The 25,321-nt window shown below is 43.7% G+C and overlaps 1 protein-coding gene across 3 annotated transcripts in view; it reads left to right on the top strand.

Annotated features, from left to right (window-relative positions):
* Dcaf5 (DDB1 and CUL4 associated factor 5) overlaps positions 1-25,321 on the top strand; it is a 101,296-nt gene that overhangs the window by 10,808 nt on the left and 65,167 nt on the right. For 2 of the 3 annotated variants that reach the window (XM_059279658.1, XM_059279657.1), the window contains exon 2: positions 20,313-20,456. In XM_059279658.1, coding sequence (XP_059135641.1) covers positions 20,345-20,456 — 112 coding nt within the window. In that variant the 5' untranslated portion in view covers positions 20,313-20,344. Of the gene's footprint in view, positions 1-16,737; positions 16,987-20,312; positions 20,457-25,321 lie in introns of those variants that run through there. The other variant, XM_059279659.1, reaches the window with a different exon arrangement.

Genomic DNA, 25,321 nt, shown 5'->3' with positions numbered 1-25,321 from the left:
AATATTTTTCTTTTAACTTAGTAATATTTCCATGGGGTTGAATACCTTTTGGTTAAGGTGGGCTGTTCTGTGCACATGAGCACCCCCTCCTTAGCCTTTACTCGTTATATCCCTTTGGTAACTAGTTCCCAGTTGTAACAATGAAAAAAATGTCTGTAGATATGCCTAGTGCCTATGGGAGACAAAAACTACTTGGGTTAAAAAAAAAAAATTGCCGTAAAACAAAATTCTCAAACTTTTGGTCTAAAGACTTTTTATATTGAAATCATTGAAGATCTCAGAAAAACTAGTTTCTGACCTTTATGATTTATTACATTAGAAATATGAAAAAGTTTAAATATTCATATAAAACAATAATAAATGTGTGTGTGTGTGTGTGTGTGTGAGAGAGAGAGAGAGAGAGAGAGAGAGAGAGAGAGAGAGAGAGAGAGTGTGTGTGTGTGTTTCTATTTCTGTTCATTTGTCTTGGAGATAAGGTCTTGGTATGTAGCTCAGGCTAGTCCAAAACTCACTTCATATCCCCACAGGCTGGCCTTGAACTCACGGTCCTCCCACTTTAGCCTCTTGAGTGCTGGGTTTATGTGTGTGCCTTGCCATTACCTGATCTTAAAGTTAATTTTTATTTTGTTTTGCCTTTTGAGACAAGGTTTCTCCGTGTAGCCCTGGCTGTCCTGGAACTTTCTCTGTAGACCAGGCTGGCCTCAAACTCAGAGATCCACATGCTTCTGCCTCCCAAGTGCTGGGATTAAAGGTGTGTGTCACCACACCCACCTTTTTTTTTTTTTCTTTTTAAGTCAGACTCTCATGTTTTCCAAGCTGGCCTTGAAATCACTGTGTAGCCTAGGATGACCTTAAACTTTTGATCTGCTTACCTCCTGAGTGTTGGCATTGAATGTATGCCCCCATACCATGGTTATATACTGGGAACTAACCCCAGGGCTTCATGTATGCTAAGCAAGCACGCTACTAATTGAATCACATTGCTACCCTTTTAAACCTTTAAAAACCATCTATCCGTCCGTCCGTCCGTCTGTCAGTCTGTCTGTCTATTTATTGATTTATCTATTTTTGTGTGTAGAATGTCAGAGGACAACTTGTAGGACTTGATTCTCCCCTTCCATGGTCAGGCTTAGCAGTAAGTGCCTTTTCACTGGCCCCTTAAACTAAAAAAAATATTAAGTCACTTTGTTAATAGTGCCACAAATTTCATGAGAAATATCTTCACACATTAACAAATATTGAGTTCACTGTGGCAAATACAAATTTTTGGAAATTCTTTTCATTTGAAAAGTTGAATTATATCATTGGCTATATATACTGCTAGTTATTTTCTTTGAGATCAAACAAAGGCTTATCTTGTTAATTTTTCAGAAAATATTGCCAAGTCCTTGAGTCTTAAAAACTCTAGTTTGTCTGTTTCAGTAAAAATTGGTAAAAATGGAAATGACATCCAGTTCAGCTAATGATGAGGAAATCATTGTTCTTCTGCGAGCTTGCATTTTATTGACTACTTGAAGTTTTATCAGAGAGTGTTAGGGAGTATTCTGTGGTTGAAATTTGATTTAATTATTTTTACTGTTTCTAATAGGTTTTTTTTTTTTGGTATCCCAATAGTAGGATTTTCCAACAATGCAATAAGCCAGATCGAGCCGAATTAAAAAGACCAGGTTTATTGAGCTAAGCACTCTCAGGTGATCTTTCCAACTCCCCAGAGGTGAAGCAGGGGAGGGAGGAGGAGAAATCACATGGCAGGTCTAGGAACAGGGGCTTAAATACCCTGTAGGTGTGGTCTTGAGCTTTCAAGGAGGAGCCTAGACTTTTGGCAGTCTTTCTGAGGGGGCAGGGTTTGGAGAGGGAAGAGTTTCATCAAGGACATGTTAAATAAAGATGGCATTTTTTGTTTTATTTTACTGCAAGTGATTAGCAGTTATGAACACAGTAATGAGGGCTGGAGAGATGACTCTGCTCAAGTGCACTTGCTGTTCTTGCAGAGGACTAGGGCTTTTGTTCCTCACACCCACCTACTGACTTACTGCCATCCGTAACTCCAGTTCCAAGGGCTCTGACATCTATCTTCTGGCCTCTGAAGGACACCAGGCCATACACATGGTGCACTTACATACCTACAGACAAAAGACTCAGACGCATAAGTAAAAAGCAAAAAGATATTATGAAGAATATACTGACAGTACAATTTGTGTTACTGCTCTAATCAGCACTAAGATATCAGTGGTTTACTCATCATTATTTTTGGAATATCAGTATAGTGTCAACACAATTTAAAAAAATGGCTGATGAGATGGCTCAGTTGGCTAAAGGAACTTACCATGCAAGCTTGATATCTGTAGTTTGATCCCTGACACCCACAGTGGATAGAGAAAACCCAAATCCCAAAAGCTGTCCTCTGACCTTGTGGTGGTTTGAATTAGAATGACTCCCATAGGCTCATATATTTGAATGCTTGGTTCCTAGTTGATGGATAGTTTAGGAAGGATTAGGAGGCGTGGCCTTGTTGAAAGAGGTGTGCCAATGGGAGTGGACTTTGAGGTGTCAAAAGCCTACACCCGCTCTCAGCTACTGCTCCAGCTCCATATCTGCCTGTCTGCCTCCATACTCCCCACCATGATGCTCATAAACTCACCCTCTGAAATTGTAAGCTAGCTCTAAATGCTTTCTTTCTTTTTTTTTTTTTTTTTTTTTTTTTGGTTTTTCGAGACAGGGTTTCTCTTGTGTAGCTTTGCTCCTCTCCTGGAACTCACTTGGTAGCCCAGGCTGGCCTCGAACTCACAGAGATTCGCCTGGCTCTGCCTCCCGAGTGCTGGGATTAAAGGCGTGCGCCACCACCGCCCGGCTTTTTTTTTTTTTTTTTTTTGGTTTTTCGAGACAGGGTTTCTCTATGTAGCTTTGCACCTTTCCTTGAACTCACACTGTAGCCCAGGCTGGCCTCGAACTCAGAGATCTGCCTGCCTCTGCATCCCGAGTGCTGGGATTAAAGGCCTGTGCCACCACCCAGCTCTAAATGATTTCTTTTATAAGTCGCTTTGGTCATGGTGTCTCTTCACAGCAATAGAACAGTAACTAAGAAATTGTTGCCAGTAAGTGGTACCTGTTGCTGTGACAGGCCTGACCACACTGCTTATTGGTAGAATGTAGACTTTGGCTTAGGAAAGTGGCTGAACGCAGTAAATGGGGATTAATGAGCCATCCTAGTATGAGCATGGAAGACAGTAGTCCTGAGAGCAGTGTGGGCTATAAAGGCCCTGCTCAAGATTTCAGAGCGGAATGATATTAACAGCTGTGCTAGAGACCATTCTTGTGATGTTTTGGCAAAGAATATGGCTGCTTTTTGTCGTTGTCCTAAAAATCTGCCAGATGTTAAATTGAAGAGTTTTGGAGTAATGCCACTGGCAGAGGAGATTTCAAGACAACCTAGTATGAACTGTGCCCTGTGGTTATTAGTAATCACTCTTATGCAGATCTGCAACGAGAAAGAACAAGTGGGGAAAAGAAATTCTAAATGTACAGTTTAGGAGAAAAAGAGCACCAGGAAACATAATGTTGGAGCCAAGTCCTGTGTCCAAGGAAATGAGAAGTTTAAAGAGAGACCTATTAACTTAATGGAATAAAGGGAGTGGTGCCCTCATGGTGAGACCCCACCCAGCTAAGCTTCCAAGTTGTGAAATGCCTAAGAGATCTTCTCCTAAAGCAAAAGAAAGTTATTCAACAAAGGAAAGCATCAACAAAAATCTATGCAAATGTCACTCATGGAGGGGGCCAGATTCCATCCCAAGCAAGCAGAAGAACTTGGCAGCTTCGACCAAAGCGGTTCTGGCTTTAAAGCCAAGGATACAGGAGTAAAAGAGTTATGGGAATCTTCCTCCACAGTTTAGGAAAGCCGCTGAGGCCAAGTGTGTGGCTGGGGTGTCCCTGCATGAGGCCCAGAGAGACCATTGAGTGAAGCTGTGAAGGTGAAGCCTGGATTTCCTTGGAGATCCCAAGATGTTGAAGATGCCAGAGCCATGAGGTACCTGCCAGGGAGAGCTGCAAACAGGGTGTGGAACCAGCCCAAGAGAGAGCAGTAGTTGCAGTCAACAAAGCTGAAAGGAGTTGGAGATTTGAAGAACGATCTAATAAGCCCTTTGACATCAGACATGGAGTTACAGGATTTGGAGTTTGACCTGATGGGATTCAGTCTTGCTTTGGTCCGGTATTTCCTACCTGTGCCCCTTTCCTCCCTTTTGGGATGGTAATGTATATCCTGTGCCACTGTTGTTGGAAGTGGGTAATTTGCCTTGAGTCTCAGAACAGATTTAGGACTTTTTTTTTTCCCCCCCGAGACAGGGTTTCTCTGTGTAGCTTTGGTGCCTGTCCTGGAGCTCACTCTGTAGACCAGGCTGGCCTCGAACTCACAGAGATCCGCCTGCCTCTGCCTCCCGAGTGCTGGGATTACAGGCGTGAGCCACCACCGCCCGGCAGATTTAGGACTTTTGAACAGGTTTGAGACGGTGAAAGACTATGGAGACTTGGAATTGGACTGAATGCATTTTATTTTATGGTATGACTATAGGCCTATGGGGGCCAAGGAGTGGAATGTGGGTGGTTTGAAAGAGAATGGCCCCCATAGGCTCATATATTTGAATGTTTGGTTTTCAGTTGGTGGACTGTTTAGGAGGGATTAGGAGGCATGGCCTTGTTGGAGGAGGCTTGTCACTGGGGGTGGGCTTTGGGGTTCCAAAAGCCCATGCTAGGCCCAGTCTCTCTCTCTCTGCCTTGGACTTGTGGACTAGATGTCAGCTCTCAGCTACTGCTCCTGAACCACGCCTGCCTGTTTGCACCTTCCCCATCTTGATGGTCAAGGACTCACCCTCCGAAACTGTAAGCAAGCCCCCAGTTAAATGTTTTCTTGTATAAGTTGCCTTGGTCATGGTGTCTCGGCAATAGAACAGTAACTAAACCAGCCCTCTGTGCTTTTGGATGTCTATTCACACACATTTTTTTTTTTTAAACAAGTAAAAATTTGTTGGGCTTGCTGAAAACATAATAATCCCAGCTATTTATTTGAATGGGTAAGACAGGAAGAATTTTTTTTTTTTTTTTTAAAGACAAGGTTTCTTCACATAGCTCTGGCTGTCCTGGAACTCACTTTGTAGACTGTAGACGGGCTGGCCTCGAACTCACAAAGATACACCTGCCTCTGCTTCCTGAATGCTGAGACTAAAGGTGTGCTCCACCACCAGCTAAGGCAGGAAGGTTTCTAAGAAAGAGTTGTCTAGGCCAGTTATCTTAGTGAGACCCTGTCAAAAAAAGGCCTGGTGGTGTAGCTTAATGGTAGAGTGTTAATGTAACATCCTCAGGCCTGGGTTCAACCCTTAATACACTCAAAAGGAAAAAGAAAAGTTGGTTTAGCTTTGCAGACTTTCTGAGGTCCTCCCAACACACTTTGAGACCAGCTGTTCTAAAGCCTATTCTTTTTTTTTTTTTTTTGGTTTTTTGAGACAGGGTTTCTCTGTGTAGCTTTGCGCCTTTTCCTGGATCTTGCTCTGTAGACCAGGCTGGCCTCGAACTCACAAAGATCCACCTGCCTCTGCCTCCCGAGTGCTGGGATTAAAGGCGTGCGCCACCACCGCCCGGCCTAAAGCCTATTCTGACAGCTTTGTCTGTTGTTAAATATCTGTGTTAAAATTTAATCAGTCCTTTCTCGTTCTGCTTAATTTTTCCTTTTTAAAATGATTTATTTATTTATGTATACAGTGTATGCCTGCACACAAGAAGAGGGCACCAGATCTCATTATAGAGGATCATGAGCTACCATGTGGTTGCTGGGAATTGAACTCAGGACTCTGGAAGAGCAGCCAGTGCTCTTAACCTCTGAGCCATCTCTCCTGCCCTAATTTTTGCTTTTTTCATACTCCTTGTAGCTAGATCATCTTGGAAATTACTTTTTCCTTTAGAACAAGTCTTTAGAATTATAATTTTGAACCAATGAGTATGAATATTTTTTGTATTTTAGAAGTGTTTTGTATGTAGTTTGGTATTGTAGCATATTCCTATAATTCTTTTTTTTTTTTTTTTTTTTAAAGATTTATTTATTTATTATGTATACAGCATATATGTCTGCAGGCCAGAAGAGGGCACCAGATCTCGTTACGGATGGTTGTGAGCCACCATGTGGTTGCTGGGAATTGAACTCAGGACCTCTGGAAGAGCAGTCAGTGCTCTTAACCTCTGAGCCATCTCTCCAGCCCCATATTCCTATAATTCTTGTCCTTTAAAGCTGGAGGCAGGGGACTCAGGAGTCCAAAACTAGCTTCAGTTACATACTGAGTTTGAGGTTAGTCTGGGCTACATGAGATTCTATCTCAAAGAACCAGAAAAATAAATAAAATACATTTGACATATATCACCAAATAATCTTCTAAAGATGCTTGAATCAACTTATGTCCAGTTTATTCTAAGAGCCCATCATATCTATTGATGGGCATTATTTTATATTCACCCAATCAACCCGTATGTGAAAATGGTGTTACTTAATAAGTTTGTTGCTTAAGTTCTCTTAGAGCTGCCCTTGGTTACTAGTGAGGTCAAGACTTGTATCGTAAGCTTTGGCTGTTGTGTAGTCTTGGTCTGATTACAGTGCAGCTGATTTCATTGTAACCTTTCAACTTTGTTAGAATAGTTTTCCTGTGCCTTCTGAGATTATTCCATGCTTCAGGTGTTTGCCTTAGGGAGTGTCTCTGCCTCAGATTAGAGACTCTCTCTTGAGGTAGTGAAGCTAACTGGTAATTTGTTTTCTAAATTTCAGAAGTTTGAACTCTGTTTTTTGTTTTGTTTTTTAATTCCCATCATATTTAAGGGATGCTACTCATGCTGTTACTTAGCTTTCTTTTTCTTCAAAATTTACTCCATTTATCCTATTTGTGTGTGTGTGTGTGTGTGTGTGTGTGTGTGTGCGCGCGCTTGTGCACATACATATATGGAATTGCCTGTGGAGACCAGAAGCACATATTGGGTATATCTTTTAATCACTCTCCACCTTACTGTTTGAGAGAATCTCCTTCTGAACCTAAACTCACCAATTTGACTATGTTGGGCTGGCCGGCAAACTTAGGGATACTCTTATCTCCACCTGTTGAACACTGGGATTACAAATATATGCCACCCCAACCCCAGCTCCCACAAGAAGCCATAACTTTATTGGTGATATAAAAGGTGCAGATTTCAAACCAAGCTGTACTTCCGCTTTATTTTATTTTATTTTTCTTGACAGGGTCTCACTGTGTAACCTTGAGCTGGCCTGGAACATAGTATTGTAGACCAGGCTAGCCTTGAACTCAAGAGGTTTACCTGTTCCTGTCTCTGAAGTGCTGGGATTAAAAGCATGTGTGCTCCTGTCTTGAGTTCCACTTTTGAAATGGGGAACAAAAGGGTCCTTGTTTTAAGATAGTTACATTGTTAATTCCATAACAGCATTTACAGGATCCCCATTGCCGTTTTAGGGCTCCTACCGCCTTTGCATTAACACATCTACTTGTGACTTGACCAATTCTGTTTTTAACTGCCACACCTGTTACAGCAGCCCCTTTCTCTTCTTGTGCAATTGGAGTCTTATTTTCTTGAATGTTTGAAATACCTTCACTTTGTTTCTCAGTAGTTGTCAGCTGTGTGTGCTGAGATAAATCTTTTTTTTTTTTTTTTTTTTTTCTTCGAGACAGGGTTTCTCTTGTGTAGCTTTGCTCCTCTCCTGGAACTCACTTGGTAGCCCAGGCTGGCCTCGAACTCACAGAGATCCGCCTAGCTCTGCCTCCCGAGTGCTGGGATTAAAGGCGTGCACCACCACCGCCCGGCGAGATAAATCTTTAGTATTGACTTCCTACAAAACTATGTAGGTGTCTGAAGCTGGGCTTCTGTAAACATCTGGTTTTGTGATGACAAGAGGATATTCTTAGATTTCTGTGTAATGCCTCTTGTAATCCCTGGAATCTGTAGAAGACCCAGTTGGGACACAGCCTTTCATCTCATTACTGACTGGTTCTTCATTGACTTCAGCTGCTGCCACTACCACTGCTTGTGTATGTAGTAGGTGTGACTCTTAGTCCTCCAGTTCTGGTACTGATCACTATTGAATTCTGTTCAGACCTGTCTCAACCTGAGGCTGTGGCAACTGTAGCAGAGGTGGTTTCTTTGGATTCACTGGGCATTTTGTACAGAGAACATGGACCCAAGATGGTGGAAGAAAAAGAACAAGGCCTTTGTTGTAGAATATTATTCTAAGGTGTGTTACTTTTGTTTGTGCTCTGGAACATTTGTTTAATGATTCAAAGATATGTTTGAGTAAATAAAATTCACCTGTGGTCAGGAGGCAACTAGTTGACAGGAAGTGGTAGGAAGGAGCCAGGTGGAGAATTTTTAAGGAAGGTTGAGGAGGGCTTTTTGGAGGACAGGAAAAAGGAGAGGAGGTGACTTACTTCCTATTCAGCCTGTCTGGATAGCAGAATTCCACCTTAACCTTTGAATCTTAAGTTCTTTAGAGGGACAGAGGTTTAGTTAAGTTCCCTTCATAGCTTTGAAAGAGTCAATGCCTGGGGGAACAGAATTCCCTCTGGCTATGGCCCTTGCCGGCTAACGGCCGGCCACCTGGCTGTTGGTAGTAGCAGAGTTGAAGTTGCTGATTTGGACAGCTGTGGCTTAAAAGGCAGCAACAATTAATTAAAAGGAAAATTGGTGCCCCATATGGGGTGCCAAATTGTTAATGCTTGTTTTTACTCTTTTTTGGGGTGGCCGCCACCCAGCTCCCAAATAAATCACTCACAGAGTTCTTATTCGTAATTATAAATGCTTAGCCTTAGCTTGGCTGGCTTTTTGCCAAGTTTTCTTATCTTAAATTATCCCGTCTACCTTTTGTCTCTGGGCTTTTCCTGTTCTCTTCTGTAAATCTTACTCTTACTCCATTGCTGGTTGTGTGGTTGGGTGGCTGGCCCCTGATGTCCTCCTCCTTCTCTGGCTCCTCTTTTTCAATCCCTCTTCCCAGGTTTCTCCTTCTATTTATTCTCTCTGCCTGCCAATTCCACCTATTTCTCTCTCCTGCCTCACTATTGGTTGTTTAGTTCTTTATTAAACCATCAGGTGTTTTAGACAGGCACAATAACACAGCTTCACAGAGTTAAACAAATGCAACATAAACAAAGTAACATACCTCAAAATAATCTCCAACAGCTCTTGGTTGATGCTTTTTGTATTGTTATTTATTTATTTTTTTTCTTTTTCTGGAGCTGAGGACCGAACCTAGGGCTTTGCGCTTGCTAGGCAAGCGCTCTACCACTGAGCTAAATCCCCAACCCTCTATTGTTATTTTTTAATGTAGGTGCTAGGAATTGAGCTCAGGTCCTAGCAGAAACAGAAGAAGAAATCTACCATGCTTGAGTGCGCTTTCTCCTCACAGCAGTCACAGAATAGGGTTGGAAAGGTACCTGGGAGATCATGTTTCCAGTGGCCCCATTTTGCCTATGAACAAACAGATACAAAAGAGGTTAAGCTCACTAGTTCAAAGGACTACCACCAATTAGAGGAAGAGGGGAATTGAAGTCCAACATGTCCCTGCTCTTCTTCTATTTCTGCTCGGGAATTAGGGACATTGTCTAGGACTGGATTTGAGTTTGGATTTAAAGCTTGGATGCCCACTTCCTATTGAATGTAAAATGCTCCAAGCCAGAAGCCAAGACAAGTCAGGCCTCACTTTCTTCTTCCTCCTCCCTGAGGCAGGATCTCATTCTGTACCTTAGCCTGGCTTCACATTTCCCTCAGTCCTCTTGCCTCTTAAATACTGGGATTACATGTGTGTGTCACCGTGCCCAGCCCTTATCTTTTGACTCCTTTAAAATGGGAATAACTTTGCTCTCTCACCTAGTTGAGGGTATGAAATAAAATTAGATAAACAGGTTTCTCTTTCAAAAGAAAAGTACTAGAGAGGGTGTTAGCAGAAGTTAGTTCTATTAGATGTAGATTAGATTAGATTAGATGTAGATGCTCATCCAGCTCTGGCTTAGTCTGTAGCCTAGGAATGCCTTGAAGTTTTTATCCTTCTGCCTCAGCCTCCAGAGTAGTTTTAATTACAGGACTATGCAACAAGGCCTGACTCGGCCTCTGGCAACTTCTGCAGTAAGGTACAGAGTCCATATGTCACCCTTATCTCTTCAGACCTGCCAGTACTTGCCATTTGATTCCCCTTATCCATAGTCCCTATTTAGGAAGTGAACGCCAGCTCTGTGCCTTGGCAAATCACCGAACCTTGCTTACCTATGGACAGAATGCAGCCATCATTCAGTCTACAAACACTTGGGCAGGTGGTGTAGCTCAGCTGGTAGAGCGTTTGCCTAACATTCAGGAAGCCCTAGTACCTAGTACCACACAACCTGATGACGTCCTGTCTATTGCCTATAATGGAGGCAAGAGGATCAGGAGTTCAAGGTCATTTTTAGCAACATTGAAGTTTTGGGCTCAAGCTGAATTACATAAGACTGTCTTTTTAAAAAGTTCTCACCCTCCCTGGCTATTTAATCTGACTGGTTTCAGGAACTCTTCATTGCCTGGTCTCTACTCAATAGGCTGGATTGGGGCAGAATAAAGAGTGGTCTCTGGAGCCAGATTACCTGGATTCGGAGCATTGTGTTTTTTCAGCGTTCACCTGTAGGCCCCAGATTGGCCTTGAATCCTGATCCTCCTGCTCTGCCTGCCAGGTGCTAGGATTGCAGGTGTGTGCCACCACACCCAACTAGTATTTTTTAAAGTCTTTCTTATTAATTCTTTGGGAATCACACATCATGCACCCCGATTCCACTCTTTCCCAGTCTTCCATGTCCGCCTCCCTGTGACCTTCCCCTCCCTCCAAAAAAAGACAAATCCATTTTGTGTTGTCCACATATTCACTGGAACAGGATCAATATTTGTAGTGGCCAGCCCGGCAAGTTGAGGGAGGATGAGTCTTTCTCCATCTGCATCTGTCATAAGCCATGAGCTGAGGAGAGCCATGTAGTGGCCGGAACTGGGTGGGACTAGCTCTCCCATGAGGGACAGGGCCAGCTCTCCTGCATCCACTGCTGTTGCTGCAATGTGTTGCCACAGTGCGGTTGCTATTGAGGGGCAGGATCAGGTCCCCCATGAGGGGTGGGGTCAGCTCTCCCTGTGCTCACAGACAGTAACATGGCTTCAGGTGTCAGCCCCAACCACGGACATCTGCATGGGCTTTGGCGGTAATATGGGCCACAGACATCAACAAGACCCTTGGCTGTATCAGGACCACTGACTCACTCATGGCCTCATTGGCTGCACAGACCATGAGCCTCAACATGGTCTCAGGTGGTTACACATGCCACTCACATCAGAGCTCCCAATGGCAGCAAAGCCTGAGGATATCACAAAGGCATTTCACGGACTGCATATATACATATGGATCTCAGGCTTCAAAGTGGCGTGGGACATCAGCATGGACCACAGACACCAACATGGCCCCCTGTGGTATCTCAGACCACGGTGGTCCTTTGAGGAGGTCCAATCCAGAAAGTAAACCTTTCTTCATCTCAGGCCTCCATCTTTGCCCAGAGCCAAGGGCATCCCGAGGCTGGCCTAGCGGCAGGTTTCAGGGGCTGAGTCCATGTCTGCATAAGTTCCAGCCTGTTGTACATCATCCTGCCAACCCGTGCTGGGCAGTGACAGCATGTAGGCCTCAGCCCTCTCACCTGTCCCTGCCATCATGTATCCAGTTCTGCCTCTTTCCCTAGTGCACACACCACTCTATTTTTTCTATCTTTCCTACCTCTCCATCACATATTTTTCCCCCTTTGGTTTTGGCTTTTCAAGACAGGTTTTCTCAGGTGCTTCTAATATTTTGTTTTTGTTTTTAAATATTTTATTTATTTATTTTGTATACAGTGTTTTCTGCCTGCATATATCCCTGCAGGCTAGAAGAGGGCACCAGCTCTCATTACAGATGGTTGTGAGCCACCATATTGCTGGGAATTGAACTCAGAACCTCTGGAAGAGCAGCTAGTGCTCTTAACCTCTGAGCCATTTCTCCAGCCAATATTTTTGTTTTTAAAATGAATATGTGATTCATAGTCTGATATTATCTAAAACATTTGAAAGACAAGGATAAGTTCATGGATGATACATTATTATTACTATTATTATTATTATTATTATTATTATTATTATTATTATTATTGAGATAGAGTCTCACATAGTCCTGGCTGTTCAAGAACTCACTATGTAGACCAGTTTGGCCTCAAACTCAAAGAGATCCACCTCTCTCTGCCTCTCTAGTGCTGGGATTAAAGTCATGTGCCACCATGCCTGGCTTAGCATATAAGAGAGAGAGAGAGAGAGAGAGAGAGAGAGAGGAGAGAGAGGAGAGAGTGAGTGTGTGTGTGTGTGTGTGTGTGTGTGTGTGTGTGTGTGTGTGTCTGCATGCAATACCCACAGAGACCAGAAGAGGGTGTCAGATCCCCTAGAGTTACATGAGGTGGTGAGCCACCTGAGGTGGCTGCTGGAAACCAAACCTAGGTTCTCTGAAAGAGAAGCAAGTGCTTTTAACTGCTAAGCCATTACTTCAGCCCCTATTTTGGCATTTTGAAACAGGGTCTCACTCTGTATTCCAGTATTGGAACTCAGTATTCATATCTCAGGCTGGTAATCCTCAGTCTCTGGAATATTGGGAATACATCACTACTGAACAATGATTTTAGCTGAACTTTAGTTGCTGGACATTTAAATGGTTTTCCATCTTGTCTTTTCAAGCAGCTTGTGCTGAGGAGCATTGCCCAGAGTGTCAGGGTAATCCCTCAGTCTTGGCCTGTGCTTGCCTAATTTCTTGAGGAAACTAAAAGCAAATTGTTTCCTTCTGTGCTCAGCTGTTCTGGACTATAACGAAAGAATGCCAACTGACTGCTTTTCTAATAGTGTGGTGTAGGGTTTGCATGGTTTGCTGCTTAATGCTCAGGATCTTCTGGGAAAGGATGCTCTTCTGTAACTTCAGAGCTTCTCTATTTATTATTATTATTATTATTATTATTATTATTATTATTATTATTATTATTCCTTGGTGATTTTAGTGCAAAGTGAAATGAACCCAAGTACCCAGTAGCTGCACTTTCTTCCAGTTCTCAGAGAAGCTGAAGTTATGCCTTATCTGAGGGAACGGCCTAGGAAAGCTGGCCTTTGCTGCAGCTGCTGCCCAGTGCAAGAGCACTTCTGTGGCACGTGGAGGCCCAGGGTTGGAGCTCTAGTGCCACCCACAACAAGCAAGCCACAATGAACACACACCTGAGTCTGCTTGTCTGTTGTGTGGCTCTAAGGGCCCAGGCATCTGTGAGGTACCTTTGTGCTTCCTCAGGCACCCAGGAGAGGTGGGGCCTCTGGGACCCTGAGTGGCTGGGAACTTGACCCTGGTTGGAGCAATGAGGCAGTGTAGGGCAGTTGCGATCCGGTGGGCTGCTCACTCTTGGGGAGCACTGCCAACAGCTGGAGCACCGTGGGGAGTGGTTAGCTAGTCTGGGTGGAAGGCCTCTGCAGCCGAGTAGTCTCAGGTTGCAGTCATTCAGGAGGAAGCTACAGTCGCTAAGAGTTTTGTTTATTATTATTTTTATGTGTATGAGCGTTTTGCCTGCATAACATGTCTGTGCACCGCGTACATGCTTGTCAGCATGAGCCCTGGACCAGAAGTGGCTTTGCCACTCCCATGGGTTGAGACATTGGGATCTTTGACAGGACTGTGACCATGTCAAACAGTCGGCATTCACTCAGGACTTTGTCTGCTCTGTTCATATTCCCTCCTGGCTTCCTTGTCTCCCCATACTAGACCTGGACTGAGCCTGAATCTGTAAGCAGCCTCATGCCAGGCTCATGAGCTACCTTACGTGATTATATTTTTCACTTGGACTGTTTGCAGGTCAGACAGTTTTTTGGTTTTTTGTTTTTTCCAGACATTCTTTCTACCTTTTAAAATTGACTAGATGGGGCTGGAGAGATGACTCAGCAATTAAGAGCACTGACTGCTCTTCCACAGGTCCTGAGTTCAATTCCCAGCAACCACATGACAGCTCACAATTATCTGTAGTGGGATCCGCTGCCCTCTTTTGGCATAAAGACATACATGCAGATAGAGCACTCATACACTTAAATAAATAAGTAGATTTTTAAAAAATGACTAGATGAGGAGGCTGGAGAGATTATGCAAGCATAAGGACCCCAGTATCCCCAGAAAGCTAGTTCTGGCAACATTTGTGGTAACCCCAGTGCTGCAGGCAGAAGGTTTCAGAGGGACAGACAGATCCTGGGGGCTTGCTGGTCAGCCAGTCTAGCCAAAACAGAGCCACTGGTTCAGTGACAGACCGTACCTTGAGAGAGAGAGAGAGAGAGAGAGAGAGAGAGAGAGAGAGAGAGAGAGAGAGAGAGAGAGAGAGAGAAGTGGAGCGCTATAGAGGAAGACACCTGATGACCTCTGACCCCAACACATTCATACATGTGTGAGTACACTCCCACATGAATGAACACATAACACATATACACAAATAAAAGTTTAAAAAATAGATAAAATCTAGTGAGGGATAAGGATGTAGTAGGTCACTGAGGTCAATCACAGTGGCAGCGCTTGCCTTAAGTGTGAAATGTGAAGTCCCACCCCTCACCCACACTTTCCCTAGTACTCAGGAGGCCCTGGGTTCAATCCTCAGCACCACACATATGAAGGGGTTGGGATTAAAGAAAGCAGGAATACAGTTGACTAGGGAAAGCTTGGTGTGGTATTCATCTGTAATCCCAGCAGGGGACTAGCAGTCCAGCCCTGGCTACATAAGAACCTGCCTGGAAGCAAAGCAGCAGGATTTGGTAAGGGATTCAGGGACAGGAGAGTACTCGCTCAGGCACAGCTGCCCTGCTCTCTGCTGACCTAAAAGCAGACCTCAGTTTGTGCCACTGAGTTTCTTTGCCACATGTGGTTGAAAGTGTGGTCTGGGCACAGGGTTCTTAACACCTTGCTTAAGCCGAGGAGGCAAGAAGGGGTGAGGTGGAAAGTGTGGGTGAGGGGTGGGACTTCACATTTCACACTTAAGGCAAGCGCTGCCACTGTGATTGACCTCAGTGATTCCAGCCTCCCATGGGGTTTGCAGCGTACCATCATGTTTAGTGGTAAGGTCGTTGTGGCTAATCCCAAGGCACCCAACAAGTTAATACTTGGAAGAATTAAATCATCCTGCAAATGCCCACAGTGATTAATGATGATGCTCTTTGGTTGGTGACACAAGCCCAGACTTTAAGTGCAAAGGTGACACACTTTGATTTCAGCTGAACAATTTTTTCTTTTAAAATATTGTAAACGTTTATTGTGTGTGCACGTGCGCCAGAGCATGGGTATGGAAGTCAGAGGACAGTTTTCAGTAGTCCTGTGGGTTCCCAGGATTGAACTCAGGTTTGGAGCCAAAAGTCTTTACCTGCTGAACCATCTCACTTCTCCTGAATGCCTCTTTTTGTTTTGTTTTTGCTTGTGTTTTGAGAAAGGGGCTCACTATGTAGCCTTGCCTAGCCTAGAATTAAATATGTAGACCAGACTGGCCTCGAAATTCAGAGATCCACTCACCTCCTGCCTCCCAAGTGAGGGGTCTAAAGTCTAAAGTTGTGTGCCACCACTCCCTGCCTGTCTCCCCCCCCCCCCCCCTTGTGCTCTAATTTAATTCCTGGCCGATGTTTTAGTAAGAAGTTTAGTAAGAGGTGTCCTCCATTGCTGTATTTCTTTGCGAGAAGTATTCTAGCCCATTGCATGAAGCCTTGTTTTCCTTTTCTATTGTGAAGTTTAGAAAGTCCAAAATATTTTATTACAGAATTGTGTGTGTGTGTGTGTGTGTGTGTGTGTGTGTGTGTGTGTGTGCGCGCGTGCGCGCGCGCATATTCCCATGGAGGGCATAAGAGGGTGTCAGATCCCTGGAGTTAGCGTTACAGGCATTTGTGAGCTACCTGGGTGCTGGGGATAGAACTCAAGAGCAGCACCAGGTCTTAGCCTCTGAGCCATCTTTCCCACCCATCTTTGGAAAATTTGTTTTGTTTTGGCTTGTTTTTTTTGTTTGTTTGTTTTGAGACAGGGTTTCTCTGTGTTGCTCTTGCTGTCCTGGAACTCACTCTGTAGACCAGGCTGGACTCAAACTCACAGAGATCCACCTGCTTCTGCCTCCCAGAGTGTTGGGATTAAAGGTGTGCACTACTGTGCCCAGCAGAAGTTTTTAATCATACACAAAAGGAGAATATAACTACAGCACCATTATTTCTATAAGCTAATAATTCTTTATTTAAATGTAAAGAACTATAAATACAAATCAGATTTGAAAAATGTTGATAACTTGTTAGATTTACTTTTAATCATGTTTGTTTGCTTTTTTATTGAAAATAGATTCTTTCCTCATACAGTAAGTCCTGATTATAGTTCTCCCTCCCTCTACTCCTTCCAATCCCCCCACTCCTTTCCCTCCCCTTCAGTCTCTCATTAGAAATGAACAGGCTTCTAAGAGCTAACAACCAAACACGCTAAACCATCATATGGAAGTTGGACACATCAACTCGATAGGAGGAGGAGTCCAGTGGCAGGCTCAAGAAGAGTCAGAGACCCACTCATTCTCCAGTCAGGAGCCCATAAAAGACCAAGCTAATCCCCATAATAACTGCAGAAGACTGCCTGTAGCCCCAGGCAGGCCCTGTGCTTGTTGCTTCCAATCTCTGGGAGTTCATATGCTCCTTACTTAGTTGATTCAGAAGGCCTTGTCCTCCTGGCGTCCTCCATCCCCTCTAGCTCTTACATCTCAGGGATTCCCTGAGCTCTGAGGGGAGGGATTTGATGGAGATGTCTCATCTAGAGACTCTCTCCACATAAAGTCTGGCTGTGGGTCTCTGCATCTCTTCCCATCTGCTGCCAGAAGAAGACTCTCTGAGGAATGGATAAGACACTGATCTGTGAGTATAGCAGATATCATTAGGAGTCATTTTATCCATTTTTTTTTTTTTTTTTGTTTCACCCTAGGTCTCTGGGGGTATCTAGTCTCTCGTTCTTGGTTACCCTAGCAGTGCCGGGTATGAGTTCTTTCTCGTGGAGTAGGCTTAGATCAAATCAGACAGCGGTTGGCTACTCCCACAAGTTCTGTGCCACCATTGCCCTAGCATATTTTTGAAGACAGGACAGACTGTAGGTCAAACCTTTTGTGGTTGAATTGGTCCCTTCCCATACCAAACAGACTAGAATGTAGGGGTGAAAGCTCCATGTAGGCACCAGCCTGACTGCTTCGTGTTCATGTTGCCCTTAACAGTGGGCCCTCTGTAAGTTTGCAGAGCACAACCTTTTTGTCTTAGCAACAGCCTAAGTTGTTTGGGGATTTCTGTAGACCCCCTTGGCCAACAACTCAATTGAATGTCCCACCTCTCTCTGGAAGCCTCCCCTAGCAGCAAGAGATGACCAGTTAAGATTCTATACCCCCCCATTACTAGGCGTCCTCATTAGGATTACTTTTATAGATTCCAGGCAGTTTTCCCTGTACTAGGTTTCCACACTACCCCTCAAAAGTGCCAATTCTAGCTGTCTCTGCTTGCTCTCTCCCTCTCCCTCATCTTCCCCCTACTTGGCCCTGCAGCTTGGGGTAAATGCAAAAGAACACAATTCCTGGATGCATAATGAAAGTGTCTTTAGTTCTGTAAGAAACCATCACAGTATCTTCCCAAGTGGCTGTCCCATTTAACGTCCCGTCAGTCTTTGTTTATTTGGTGTTACCCAGATTTGAGCACTTCAGTAGATACAGTGGTACCTAATTATTTTTATTTTCGTTTCCCTGGTGATGGGTTGCTTATTTCCCCTTTGCTTATCTTTTTTTTTTTTGAGGAAGTATTTGTCATTTTAAAGTTACATTTTTAAGGGAGAAAGAGTTTATTTAGGTTCAGAGTTCAAGGGTATAGTCCATCGTGGAAGGGAAGCCAAGGTGCAGGAGCTAGCAGCAGCTGGTCACATGGCACACATAGTCAGAAGAGCAGTGAATGTGTGTTCAGTGCCCCCTTTAGATATTCAGATTATTTCCTGTTAGCTAGTTCTGAGGGTCCTTTATATAGTTTGAATAACTTACCAGATAGTGCCTGTCATTTTTCCTGCTCTGTAACTTGCTTTGATCTCTTAACAATGTAGTTCTTTTCCATTTTTACCATATTGAAAAGAAGTGTCCCAATACTAGCCTAACAGTCACAGTGGGCACTGCAACAGCTTCCTGTAAAGCCACCTAGGCATGGCTCTAGGGGGATGAGCAAAAATATGCATGGATAATCATGTTCAGGGCTTACCTTTAAAAAGATTTTTTTTTTTTTTTGGTTTTTCGAGACAGGGTTTCTCTGTGTAGCTTTGCGCCTTTCCTGGAACTCACTTGGTAGCCCAGGCTGGCCTCGAACTCAGAGATCTGCCTGGCTCTGCCTCCCGAGTGCTGGGATTAAAGGCGTGCGCCACCACCGCCCGGCTAAAAAGATTTTTATTTTTAACTTTGTGTATCTATATGCCTTTGTATATGAGTGCAGTGCCATGGGAGGCCACAAGAGGGTGGTGGATCCTCTTAGAATTGGAGTTACAGGCGATCCTGAGCTGCCTGATGTGAATGCTGAGCACTGAACTTTGTCCCCCTGTAAGAGCAGTACCAGCCTGAACTGCTGGGCCTTCTCTCCAGCCCCAGCCCTTGTTGGTTCACTCATTTAGGTGCAGGCAATTCTACAGAGAACAAAACTGCCAAAATTCCTGCTATTGTGTGTAGCTTGAAAGTAATTTTTTTACACAAATGGATGATGGAGTACATACTCCTTTACACCCAGTTTTTACCCTTAGCAAAGACCTTTGGATATCTCTGCATTGGCCCTTATGAGTCTAGTGGCGTTATGCTCTGTGGCATGACCTTGTATAGATGTGCTGTAAGTAGTGCTAAGTACATAGTTAACACAGCACAGCTTCACTGCTAGCTTGGCTATTTCATTCATCGTAGTTCTAATCTTGTGTAGGTGGGGATTCAGAGGCTCAGAGCTGCTGTGACTTATTGCTCTTGTAACTTAACCTTTTTTTGGAGGGGGGAAGAGTATGTTATTGGCTTCTTATAAAAGTCAAACAGGAGGTGTGGGAGAGATGGCCCAGCATTGGGAGCTCTTCCAGAGGACCCACGTTCAGTTCTGAGCACCCATGTCAGGCAGCTCACGACTATCTGTTACTCCAGTTCCAGGAGATCCACCACCTCTGGCCTCTGCAGTGGCTGTACTCATGTGCACATAACCACATGCAGATACACACACCTACACACATTTTTTAAAATCAAGTAGGAATGGTGAACACTTGAACCTTGATAGCATGCACAACAGTCTTCAGTAGGGGGCAGCAGTGTGTGTGTGTGTGTGTGTGTGTGTGTGTGTGTGTGTGTGTGTGTGTGTACACCAAGTGATAAATGCAATCTCTACTTCTGTTTCCTGGAAGTAATCTTTATTAATAGTTTGTTCCTCCTCCTAGACACTTTTTAATACATCTGCAAATATATAGAACAAGTATATTCTCATTCTCTAGGAGCTAGCTCATACAGAATGCTATTGCTTTTGCAATTCAGACCACTGAGAATTACACAGAGGTAAGAGTTGGGCTCCTATGAGAGCTGGGTTACATCAGCCTCCTGTTAGGGTCAGGCAGGCCCTTAGTTGTCTATATACCGTCTCATAGTCACTAAAATCACATCAAAGATTGCTTTGCAAATTATTATGCTAGAAATACTAAGAGTTCTTTGGTTGCAAGCGGTAGAAGCCAGTTCAGGTTCTATTGGCTATTCCCTGCTCCCTTCCCAAAAGACTTTACTAGAAAGAGTCCAGGTAATAAACAAATATTTAAATACTATGTCTCTAGAAAGACAGGAGAACAAAATGGTATTGGGTGAGGAGTGTGTTCTCAATGCCAGTGCTTATCCATTTTAATTTCTGTGTTATCTGTTTAAGACTCAGACTTGCAAAGGGATGGGTATATAGTGGTAGAGCACTTGCCTAGTGTACACAAGGCTCTGGTTTCCATCTCTATTACTACTAAAATAAAATGGGCAACTAGACAACAAAAATAAAACCCAAACAATTCCTGGGAGAATGTGAATGATTTAGAGTTCAGGTACCTCATGGATAAAATGTGTGCCTTCTCAGAATCTTCCCTAGCTGGGGAGGTGTAGATTCAGAAAGGATGGGAGAGTTAGTCTTGCACTATCAACGGTTTAACCCTAGACTCTTGCTCCCTGCTAAAGGAGGAGATGACCGCCGAGTTCTGCTATGGCACATGGAACAAGCTATCCATTCCAGGGTCAAGCCCATACAGCTGAAGGGAGAACACCATTCCAACATTTTCTGCCTGGCTTTCAACAGCGGGAACACCAAAGTCTTCTCTGGAGGTAAGGAGAGACTCTACCTTGGGAAATTAGTTAAACGAGTGGTAAGATAACGGATTTTTTTTCCTATGTCTTACTGAGCTATGGAATATTACTGCCTTCCTATAGTTTGTTTGGACATGTGAATTAGGGTTTCATCCTCCTCCTCTCCCCTCTGTCCTCCCTTCCTTCCTTCCTTGGTCCTTTCTTTGGCAGAAAATCTTCATATTGTAATTTGTTGCAACATACACAGAGGAAGCAATAACCTTACCGTGTATGGTGCACTGATTTTGCTTACTATTCTGTTCTATCTCTTCTGAGATTTTATATTTGTTGCTACTGTATTTGTTTTTAGTTATTACTACATTCTTTATATAGCTTCCAGGAATTGAACTGGAGTCACTAGGCTTATGCAACAAGCTTGTTTACCTCCTTTTTTGTTTGTTTGTTTGTTTGGTTTTTTTGAGATAGGGTTTCTCTGCATAGCCTTGGCTGTCCTGGAACTCATTCTGTAGACCAGGCTGTCCTCGAACTCACACTCTACCTCCTGAGTGCTGGGATTAAAGGCATCTGCCACTACCACCTGACCTTCTTTTACCTCCTGACCCATCTTTCCAGCTATAAATTTTCTTCATCTAAAAAGGAAGATTGGACCGTGATTTTGTTTTTTGAGACAAGGTCTCATGTAGCCAACGCTGAGGATGACATTGCACTCTCTGACCATCAGCGTCTGCCTCCTGAGTGCTGGGATTACAGGCCTTGTCTGCCTCCCTCGCTTTCCATCTCTGCTGCTGCTGCTTGGTTGGTTGATGACCAAAGTCTCAAATAGCCCTGGTTGACCTTAAACTCCTACTTCAAGTCATGGGATTGTAGACCAGTAACATTAGGCTTGATTTAAAAAAAAACAAAATAACAACAAACTAAAAACAAAAAAAAACTTAAAAAAAAAATTCATTTGCTTATTTGAGGAGCACGCCATGCCAAGCATATGGAGATCAGAAAACACTTGGCTAAAGTTGGTTCTCTCCTTCTATCATATGAGCCCTGAGAATCAAACAGTGGCCCATCAGGCTTGATTTTATATATATGTATATGTATATTTGGCATGTATGGATGACATTTTTTAAATTATGTATTTTATATGTGTGTGTGTGTCTGCATGAGTGTGTGTGCATGTGTGTGCACTTGTGCATGTGTAGAGGCCAAAGGATACCATTGCATCCCCCAGAGCTGAAGCTGTGAGCGTTTGGGGGATGCCTAGCTTATTAGGCAGGCTGCTGGGATTTCAGCTCCACTCCCATGATTGGATAACAAGCAGTCTCAACCACTGAGCTATCGTTTTATCCCCGACTAGTTCATTGTAAAGATACTGGTTGTGACCCAATTTGACGTCCTGGCCTGTAGATAAATAACTCTTGTTTGAAAAGTACTGTGTTAGGGTGCAGTTGGAGTGGCTGATACGCCACGTGGTGATAGCTACTTCATCAGCCATTCTGCTGCAGCATTTCTAGCCCTGACCTTCTGTTAACTGCAGATTTCCCCGTTGGCTGTCTCCCGTGTTTCAAGGCACTTTGAATGCACTTGGCTGGCAGGACACTTGCCTAGGATATGCAAGGCCCTGATTGACCCTCCGCATGGCCAAAATAAGGGTAGAGGAGACAAGAGCTGTAAAAATCAAGTGAAGGAAACTGCTGCACATATTTCAGCTTGTCAATGCCATTTTTATGAGGTTCCCCTTTGTCTTGATTGGTTTTGTTTTGTGATAAGGTCTCCTTCAGTAGCCCAAGCTGGCTTGAAACATGGGATTCTCTGCCTTAGCCTCCTGAGTGCCACCATGCGTGGTTCCATGGCTCATCTTAATAGTAGCCTTGAATTCACTGTGTAGATAAGGCTGGCCTTGAACTCCTGTTCTTTATATCCCACCTTCTAAATTCTGGGATTATGGATGTGAGCCACTATGCCTAATTCATCTTTCTAATGACCTTGAATTCACCCTCCAACCACTCCCCCCCTCCACCCCACCCCCCGACCCCCGTGAGACAGGGTTTCTCTGTGTAAGTTTTGGAGACTGTCCTGGAGCTCGCTCTGTAGACCAGGCTGGCCTCGAACTCACAGAGATCTGCCTGGCTCTGCCTCCCAAGGGCTGGAATTAAAGGCGTGCACCACCACTGCCCGGCCCAACCTGCCTTTTTTTAAAAATTTTTGTTTTTGTTTTGTTTTATAGTCCGTCAGACCTCTCACTCTTCAAGTCATTGATTACACAAAGTTTCATTCATTTACGTGTTTTAGAATGACTTCTTAATTGGTCGTGTCTGTGTGTGTGTGTGTGTGTGTGTGTGTGTGTGTGTGTGTGTGTGTGTGCAGTATGTAAGAGTACATTGTATCTACAGCGGTAAAAGGGCAGCTGGGGGTCGGTTTTGCCCTTCTACCTTGATGTGAGTCCAGACATCAACACAGGTCACCATACTTGTGGCAGGTCTGTTGTCCCTGAGCCATCTCTCTCTCTGGCCATAAATTTTCATTAAAAAATATTTGCCACACGCCTTTAATCCCAGCACTTGGGGCAGAGGCAGGTAGATCTCTGAGTTTGAGGACAGTCTGGTTTACAGAGCACATTCCAGGACAGCCAGGGCTACACAGAGAAACCCTGTCTTGGAATAAAAACAAACAAGTAAGCAAACAAACAAATTGACCATGTTTTCCTTTGACCCACAGAGTAAGGTCTAACCAGTTGACTCTCCAGCCTTGTTTCTCTTGCCAACTAGACTACTTGATGACTTGGGTGACACTGGGCTGCTTTATTTGCCTTGTTCCTCCACCTTTTCAAGTTTCTTAGGCGGGTCTCACTACAGCCCAAGTTGACCTAACCTGGCCTACTGCTCACTGTGTAGCCCAGGCTGGCCTTGAACTTGAGGAAATCTTCCTGCCTCTGTTACCTCAGTACTGAGTTTATAGTTCCCAGCCACACATCCAACTTATCTTTGTCCCATTAGCAGGAGTTTAAAGTTGCTTGAGTGTCTTTGATATCTGATTCACCCATACACTTTCTCTCTGAACACGAAAGGGATAATTGTCCCGAAAGCTAAAAGTCCCGTTTCCCCACAGTGCACCCTCCTCCTATCACTACTTTATGTAGTTGGACTCAATTCTTTTTCTTTCTCTCTCCTCTCTTTTTTTTTCTCTGTTTAACCCTGGCTGTCCTGGAACTCACTCTGTAGCCCAGGCTGGCCTCGAACTCACAGACATCCACCTGCCTCTGCCCCACCAGTGCTGGGATTAAAGGCGTGTGCTACCACCACCCAGCTTGGGCTCTCACTTCTTAAAGGACTGGGCAGAATCTTTTTTTTCCCCTTGGATTACACATTTGTTTGTTTGTTTATTTGTTTGTTTGTTTGTTTTTCTATTATCAGCTTGATACAGTATAAATTCTTATCCTAATAGTGAAATGTTTCATTGAGGCTTGCCCAGTAATTGAGTAAAACCAAAACTTATTATAATCCTCAGTCATCCTAGGATTCCCCCTGCTATATAGCCTCCCTGGTTCTGTGGGTTGCAGTCTGATTGTTCTTTGCTTTATATCTAGTATCCACTTATGAGTGAGTACATACTATGTTTGTCCTTCTGGGTTTGGGTTACCTCACTCAGGATGATATTTTCTAGTTCCATCCATTTGCCTGCAAATTTCATGCTGTCATTGTTTTTCTCTGCTGAATAGTACTCCATTGTGTATATGTACCACATCTTCTTTTTTTTTTTTTTTTTTTTTTGGTTTTTCGAGACAGGGTTTCTCTGTGTAGCTTTGCGCCTTTCCTGGAACTCACTTGGTAGCCCAGGCTGGCCTTGAACTCACAGAGATCTGCCTGGCTCTGCCTCCTGAGTGCTGGGATTAAAGGCATGCACCACCACTGCCCGGCGGTACCACATTTTCTTAATCCATTCTTCAGTTGACGGGCATCTAGGTTGTTTCCAGGTTCTGGCTTTTACAAATAGTGCTGCTATGAACATAGTTGAGCATGTGTCTTTGTGGTATGATTGAGCATTCCTTGGGTATATGCCCAAGAGTGGTATAGCTGGGTCCTGAGGTAGATGGATTCCCAATTTTCTGAGAAACCACCATACTGATTTCCACAGTGGTTGTACAAGTTTGCATTCCCACCAACAGTGAAGGAGTGTTGTTCCCTTTGCTCCGCATCCTCTCCAACATAGACTAGACAGAATCTTATTCTCATGTCCCCAGTGCCCCACTGTGTTGGGCCCTTGGAAAGTATTAGTGTGAGTTCCTTTATGTCATTAGTGTGTACTCACTGGAGAATTTATAGTTAGGACTTTGAAAGTTGAGATGACTTAGATCACATCCTTACTGCTGTTTTTGCCTTCTATTTAGATGGCTTTGGGCTATGCATTTGAGAATGGGATATGTCTTTTGTCTTACACATGCATGCTTTAATTTTTTTGGGTTTATAAGCCATTTGAAGGCCTATCATGAATACCGTGTTTTAGATCCTTAGAATATGAATATGAGAAAGTTGTTGAAGAAAGCTTTACCCTCATTTAGGATCACACTCATCAGATTTTAATGCTATGAAGGATTAAATAAAACAAACATTTATTGGGAACCTATCAAGTGCTCAGCCCGATTCTGAGTGCTTTTATAGGCTCATATCCTTGTAACAGCCCCATAAAGTAGATGGTTATTATTTCTATGTTCACATAGACAGCCGAAGCCTAGAATTGTTAAGAGATTGTATTCCAAGTTGTAGCCGTTGATAGTTGCTTTGACCTGGGGGTGAGGTGGGTTAGTGTGGATGAGTGAACCATTTGATTATTCACTCTTTTCCTGAGTGGCTAACAGTTTATTTGCATCTGATCCGAATAATGCATTCTAAGAA

This window comes from Peromyscus eremicus, chromosome 14, assembly GCF_949786415.1.
Source record: "Peromyscus eremicus chromosome 14, PerEre_H2_v1, whole genome shotgun sequence".
Taxonomy (NCBI): Eukaryota; Metazoa; Chordata; class Mammalia; order Rodentia; family Cricetidae; genus Peromyscus; species Peromyscus eremicus.
This window is presented reverse-complemented; position numbering and strand designations above follow the sequence as displayed.